This window comes from Frankliniella occidentalis, unplaced genomic scaffold (assembly GCF_000697945.3).
Source record: "Frankliniella occidentalis isolate FOCC.00 unplaced genomic scaffold, Focc_3.1 Scaffold131, whole genome shotgun sequence".
NCBI classification, from domain to species: domain Eukaryota; kingdom Metazoa; phylum Arthropoda; class Insecta; order Thysanoptera; family Thripidae; genus Frankliniella; species Frankliniella occidentalis.
This window is the reverse complement of record NW_026267258.1, coordinates 619,863-626,962: the sequence shown is the minus strand read 5'-3', so window position 1 is coordinate 626,962 and position 7,100 is coordinate 619,863. Positions and strand designations below refer to the sequence as shown.

General features: G+C 50.8%; 1 protein-coding gene across 1 annotated transcript in view; it reads right to left on the bottom strand.

The window, feature by feature from the left end:
- Nucleotides 1-6: 6 nt before the first annotated feature.
- LOC113204172 (gamma-aminobutyric acid type B receptor subunit 2) overlaps nucleotides 7-7,100 on the bottom strand; it is a gene marked incomplete in the record, with an annotated part of 318,228 nt that continues 311,134 nt past the window's right edge. Inside the window, 7 exon segments of the mRNA XM_052270631.1 lie at nucleotides 7-964; nucleotides 1,848-2,574; nucleotides 2,757-2,892; nucleotides 4,790-4,895; nucleotides 4,979-5,081; nucleotides 5,548-5,730; nucleotides 6,000-6,214. Of these exon segments, the coding sequence (XP_052126591.1) occupies nucleotides 363-964; nucleotides 1,848-2,574; nucleotides 2,757-2,892; nucleotides 4,790-4,895; nucleotides 4,979-5,081; nucleotides 5,548-5,730; nucleotides 6,000-6,214 (2,072 nt within the window).

The following is a 7,100-nucleotide window of genomic DNA, read 5'->3' as shown; positions in this document are numbered from 1 at the left end:
AGGGGAAGAAAGGGGAGGGAAAGGGAAAGGCGAGAAAGGGGCTGGGAAGGGGGAGGGGGGGAGGGGATAATGTCGTAGACAGCCGTAAGGAAAGTAGGTCTAGAGCCAGACGACTCATTCATTCACTAACCGGGCCTGCCTGGGTTAACTCTTTCACACTCACATTATACACAAACAATTGTTTACATTTTCGCACCGAAACCACTCACCATTTGTGACAGTAATTTAAGTTGAGAAAACAAAGATGAGACATAAAACGCAAACAAATTGACATCGAGTACAACAACACTCTCGCAATAATAATCGCAATTTTAAATTCAGTAAAAGAAGTCCAAAGGCACACGCACGCATCGCGATGCTCGTCACAAATACTCGACTATGTCGCACTTGATCGAGATGTTCGGGCAACTGGCGACGGACGCGCCGTAGCCTGACCGAGACTTGTGACGCTCCGTCAGCAGTTTTTGGAAAATAGGGAGGATCGCTAGATCGAGGAGCTCGCCTTCCGACACGGCAGAGTTCAAACCGCCGCCCTCGTGGTGGTGCTGGCGGTCGCGATGGTCTCGGTGATGGTGCGCGTATGGGCGCGCCACGTCGGGGGTGCTCTGCACGTGGCCGAGCGAGGACTGCTGCTGCAGCGCGGGGCGGTAGGGCGCGTGCCGCGTACAGGACCGGTCAGGCCCGACGCTCACCACTGCTACCGAGGCGTCCTCGGCAGACCCACCCGTACTCGACCGCCCCCGGGAATGGTGGTGGTGGTGCGAGTGGTGGTGATGGTGGTGGTGGTGGTGGTTGGGCTGCGAGGCCGGGTAGTGGTGGTGGTGGGGCGCGGACGCACCGCCGCCGTGGTGGCAGCACTTCTCCCGGCTCCGCTCCGACGCCGCCCTCTGGATCAGTCCTCCGGAGGATCCCCGGTCCGAGCCGCGGTCCGACCCCCGGTCCGAGCCCCGCTCAGAGCCGTAGTCTGGAACAGAGCAAGGTGTCCGCGTTAGGAGGCGCGAGCTCATGCGAATCAGCGGCTTGGTCAACAGCGCAGCAGACGACCTATTTGGGTTGCCTACCCAGCAGCATATCAAAATATCAAATATCAAATATCAGCCCCCGAGCACGTAACCGTATCCGTAGGGTCGTTGAGCACTACCAGTCAGTTGAGATGACTGACATTGACGCCACTTCCAGTACTCCAGAACTTACGGAAGTTTCGAGACTAAGACAACGGCTTTGACTGGTGCTTTGGTATAGCGGTAACACTCTATAAAGCTTTGCAGTAAGGTAAACTCCTACTACACCATTCGAAAAATAAGAAGAAACTAATTCGAAACCACCCATAAAAAAATTGGATTGTTGTTTGTTACCCTTCGATTAAAGATACCACCGGAATTCTTTTCCCAAACCGTTTGAGCTACAGAGCCGGATTTGGAATGGTCTACATTCTCTGAATACCCTTTACCTTCGAGTCAAACCGTGAAATCGGTCACTAGATCCGAAATCTCAGGGGCAGTTTCAAGCTCCACTGACGGGAGGGGCGATGTAAAGTGGGTTGCCCACTTTCAGGCATCTGGCGTCTACTGCAGCCGACTAATATTTGTGTGAACTTTCAGCATGATAACAGTAAATCATCCAGCGCCTCACTTGACATATCCTGCGATTTGCCAGGAGTGGTTCCAACAGTGGTCATGGATTAATTGATATAACATTTCCACCATTATTTGGCCAAATGTGTGCCAGGCAGGAGCACCAAATATTATTTTAGAAAATCTGCCTTATCTTTCTTTCTCGTTCTAGGTAATTGCAAGTGGTGCTAATTTCGCATTGGTCAGAGGTCAACAAATCTCTTCGACACTCACCGTAAGCGCGCTCGCGCTCCGCCATGACGGCGGCCGGGACGCTGGGCGTGGAGGAGTTGTTGCTGAGGTAGTGCAGCGCCGTCCCCCGGTCCCGGTCCCGGATGTCACGCTCGTCCTCGTCCCCGCCGTTGAGCAGGTAAGGGCTCGAGGCGTGCGGTGAGCCGCCGCGGGCGTGGGGCGTGTGCGCACCCGAGTGCTGCGGCGGCGTGCTCGACCCACTAGGTGACGTGTTCCTGGACGGCCGCTGCGAAAGCCACAGCTCGTCCTGGTGCACGAACTGGGGGTTCCTGGGGCTACGGCGGCCCAGCGTGTGCGACTCGCCCACCCTCATCATGGCAGCCGGCACGCTAGTCCTGCGCTTGGCGCACTGCCCGCCCGCACTTCCACTCTCACTCGAGCTCTTCACCGAGCTCCGGCGTCGCACCGCCGCGCCCTGGCCGCCGGCCGACCCCGGCGACGCCCCTGTTCCCGCGGCCGTCGAGTGGCGGTGGCCGCGGTGGTGGTGCGCACGGTGCCGCGGCGTTGTCACCGCCGCCTCCTCGTCCTCGCCCTCGTCGTCGTAGTCGCCGTCGTCGTACGGCGTGTCCGTAACGTCGCTAAACGACACAACCTTTGAGAGCTGAGCGCCGCCGCCCGGGCCGCCCGTCGTGGAGGAGGGCGGCGAGGATGGTGGGTACCTGCCCGCGCCGTCCTCGTCATCCTCCCGGGGCTCCGAGTCGCGGCTAGCCTGCAAGATATCACTATGTGTTAACAACGCGCCCTTCGAAAATAAATAGCAGACGAACACAATAAAATGTATGCTTGAGAGAACGCCTATATGGAATTCCAATGATTTTTACGCTCTTCAGCCCACAAACTGAAGTTCGTGAAAAGTCGTTCCGATATTTCCAATTATTTGCGCCAACAAACCTCCCGCACGTAGAGACCCCCCGAGATATCGTGGGTGGAAGGTCGTCTGCTCGGAGTCTGCTCCGCAATAGCAGCTATCGAACCTCGTCGGCTTTCCTCGGCGATCTTCGCTGCTGCTACCAACGATCTCTTCCGGCTGAAAACATTAGAAACGTACTTTAGTTGTCAGCCGAACGACCAAATTGTGTAGTAAAAGTCACGTTTCTGAAAGCTAAGACTGTTTATCTGTAATGTTAATGTTACGTAGATTTACAATTTCAAAAATTATCTTTGTATATAGAAAGAAAGCAAAAATAAACTACGTTTACATTTACTATTTCTATTTTGTATTGAACACACTGATGAACTAACTGTACAACTGCTCAACACATATAAGTGGCAACTGCAAGTAGAATACTTGCACGTGTTTAACTCTGTAGGTGTGCACTTGCGAGTGTGCAACTCCTCGGTTGAGCACTCCCTTAGGTTGAACGCTCACGGCGTAGGAGGTGCTTTCCCGACGAATTGTGTGCACACTTTTGCAAGTGCACACCTACTGAGTTTAACACTTGCAAGTATTCAACTTGCAGTTGAGCATTGCAAGTATTTAACTTGCATTTGCCCACTTACAAGTGTTGAGCACTTGCACATACTTAGATAATCAGCGCAGGCTCGTAACATTTCTTGCTATTATACGGTTGCACATTTAAAAGAAGTCTAGCAAGGCATGCACACACTGAGAAAATACTAGTCGCAGGTATCACGCCAATCTTGGTTAAATGGCAGGTGTACAAAGTGTTACTAAAGTGAAAACCCCGTCGCATAGCTCTTGCATTTAACAGGTTCTCCACATAGTCGTGTGGAGGGGGTGCGGGATGGAAAGGCAAAGCTAAAACTCAACACCCGACAGAAAAATGAGAGGAACTTTGCAGAACTACTTAACCTTTATCTACTGACGCTGTATTATTATTTTAATAAATATGTGAGCTACTAAGTGTATCTGGCGTTTGCCACTGTGATACAAGATACAGCACGGAAGTGATTTAAAAGTACAATTTAAAGGAGTCTGGCGTCTATGAGTCGGGGAGTAGAACAGTTAAGTTGGAATGTATTATTTTCAGCGGAATTTTAAAAGCAATGTGTCAGCAAATTTCATTTAGCGATGTTTAAAGCATTTTAAGCGTGTTGAGATACTATACAATATTCTCCCCCATGGCTGGTGGTTCAAATATTTGACGACTCAATGTCTTCGTCAGAATCACTGAAATGAGGCTATTTCAGAGAACAGATGAAAAAGAACAGCACGAAGACTAAAAGAGCCATGCTACTCGCGACGGTCGCACATGCGTCTTTTATCTTCGTGCTGTTCTCCATGACTCATTCTCTGGAATATATAGCTTAAAGAAAAGAAAGGTCTAAGTCTTCCAGTATGTTGTAAAGAATATACCATGCACAAAAGCTATGCAAACAAATATTCGGTTGACCTCAATATTGTTTTCAAGAATCATAATCGTAAGAAAAGACTACTGTCACCATTACTACCTAAACTCGCAGCCATTTTTTAAGCCACTGGCAAAAGTTATAAAAATAAGTTTAGAAAGTATTACATGTTACTTAGCGGAGACTTTATCAGTCATCTTCAATTTATGTAAAAGAATCTACCATGCAAAGGAATATGTACCCCCGCCGTACTGTACAAGTCCGGCCCGCCGGTCGCCAATCCTAACCCAACCTAAAGGATCAGAGGGTAAAAGATATGAAGTGAATGTAAAATTTTAGCAAAGTGGTTCAGAAAATAACTTCATCTTCCCCTTTTCTAGATTGCAATGACAGCTGTAGGTATGTGAGAGAAACGTTGGTGTTCGTGGTCTCTGAGCCTGTCCTGAGTGTTCTGCTGACAGCTCACGGGTAAGAAGTAGTTATGCAAATGGAAATTATGTTTGGTGATTGCTTTCGAACAAACACACAACACACAACAAACACACACAAACACAACACACGCAGGAAAGGGTCAGGCGGGTCTAGGGTTGGCGGGGTCGGCAGGACGGGCGCACCTCTGGCCGGGAGTCTCTGCACCAAGGCTGACGTACTCGGTCTCCGCCGAAGAGTTGATGGAACTGATATCAGTCGTTTCGGTGGCCGAAGGCGCACCCAGCACTCCTGGAATGTGACGTCAAACAAGGGTAAAACAACAGCGGAGGTGAAATAGATACCAACAAAACCAGTTACAACCACCTTCTTACCTTCTCTTCTAATGAGGGTTTCTGTTTTTGGCACGGCCAACCTGTCCATTGGTTCACCCTCTATTACAGTCTGCCCGTCCATTCCAACTCTCCTCACCAGCATCTGCAAAAAAGACTTCCTTGATACACCTGACAGCGAGGGGTCCCGACAGCTCAGATTTTTGATGTGCATAGAAAGTCTGGAAGACTTCAAGAATATCTTGAATATTTTTTGAATATTTTTCAGAGTGTACATTGAGTAACAAAGTGGTCCATCCATCGCCTGACACTGAACTTTAAACGCACCTGGAAGCATCGCCAATAAATCCAGAGCATTGCGCCTGATTAGACCATTGTTTTCAACATTACATACTTGGCGGAAATTAGTCGAAATCATCCCGACGTTCTTCTTTATGATATGAATGTGAATGCGATGAATGCCCACTGTGCAGACTTCAGGTTGGCACGCTTATTCAAACAGCGATAAAAGGCTCCTCTCAGCGCGACCCCCCCCCCCACACACACACAAAATACAGCCATTATGACGCGACACTCTCTGAGGACGCCACGCAGTGCACGACTTTACCTACCTGATACTCGCTCTCTCGGTCCAGGAGCAGTTTCCTATTCTTGGCGTTAAGCGCCTTGGCCTCTTGAATTCTCTCTTCCATCTCGCTGGTGGTCGAGTCCCTCCTCTTGGACATGGGCCGCAGGGTCGCGCGGATCATCCTCTTGTCGATGGCGCCCTGCGGGTTGCGCCGCAGCTCCACGATCTGAAGAAAAACGGCGGTTAGGGGTGCGATAAGGGGCCCCGAGTGAAAACCTTTCAGGGCAACATACCACGTCCTTCGCGATTGTGAAGCAATGCTTTAGTAGTTGCAATGCTTTAGTAGTTGCAATGCTTTAGTAGTTGCAATGCTTTAGTAGTTGCAATACTAAAGCTTCGCAATCGAAAAAGGGAATTGTAATATTTCTTAGCAAGTTTATGACCGTGTTGCCCACCTGGAGAGCGCCGGGACGAAAACAGGAAGGGCGTACTTACCTTCGGGACGAACACGAGGCAGAGGGTGGCCGTCGTGCAGAAGAGGATGAAGGAGGAGATGATGATAAAGGACGCCTCCTGCTTGTCCGAAAGGACGAACGAGATGGCAGCTCCCATCACGCACATGATGACGACGTTGTACACCGACATACCAACGTACTTGGAGTCATTGAGTGCTGGGATGCTGACGTGCCTCGTCTCCCACGCCAGGAACGCTCCAAAGATCTGTTATACAAGGAAAGTGAAAAGGGGTAAGAAACACTGTTATTAAAATCGATCGATAGACATCGGAAAGGGCAAGTAGAGTCGTCGACACGAAGATTGTTGGTCCGGGGGAAAAGTTGGGGTGTGGGAAAGGGTTTCTCGTCCTTCGCTTCGCCCGGGCTCCAAGGACCTCCACTGAAAGTGATGTGACGTATTGACGGCCCGTGTAAAAGCCAGCATGCACGCGGCCTGGTTCCAGCCGAGCGGGGCAAGTACGGCAAGTAGGGGGGAGGAGGTGATGAAAAGGGGTGGGGCGTCTCATGATAGACGGCTGGGGGCAGGGATCACAGATGGACTGGAGGGAGGGTGGGGGAGAGGTCAGTACGACTCGGCACTTAAGTGACTTGGGCCCTGGAACACGGACATCCACTCAGGAGAGAAGAAGCTTCTCCTCTTCGCCTGTCGCAGTATGGTCCAACCCGACCCTCACCCTGGCTGCACGGTCGACCGGGCAGATGCGGATAAACTTTGAATAGCAAAGCGTGGAAAGACACCCAACCGAGACCGTCTACCTTTCCAGTTTGAATAGAAGACGTTGACATCATATTTCCAGCACTTTCCGTCACGCAAATCAAGTTCTCCTCACAAAAATATGGGATGGGGGGTGCAAATTCGTCTCTTCTGGTGTCGGAAATCTTTTAGTTTCTTTTTTCTACCTCCCACGTGGACCGCGCGTCGCGTCTGGCGACACTTTGAGCTGATGGGAGTGGCTGCCGGGGCCAGCAGGGAATCGCATGAGGATGAGGGAGAAAGGAAGGAGGGGGGGGAAGGGGGAAAAGGGGTGCTCATATCTCCCAGGCGATGTCTAATACACGTTGGCTCCGCAGACGTTTAGTG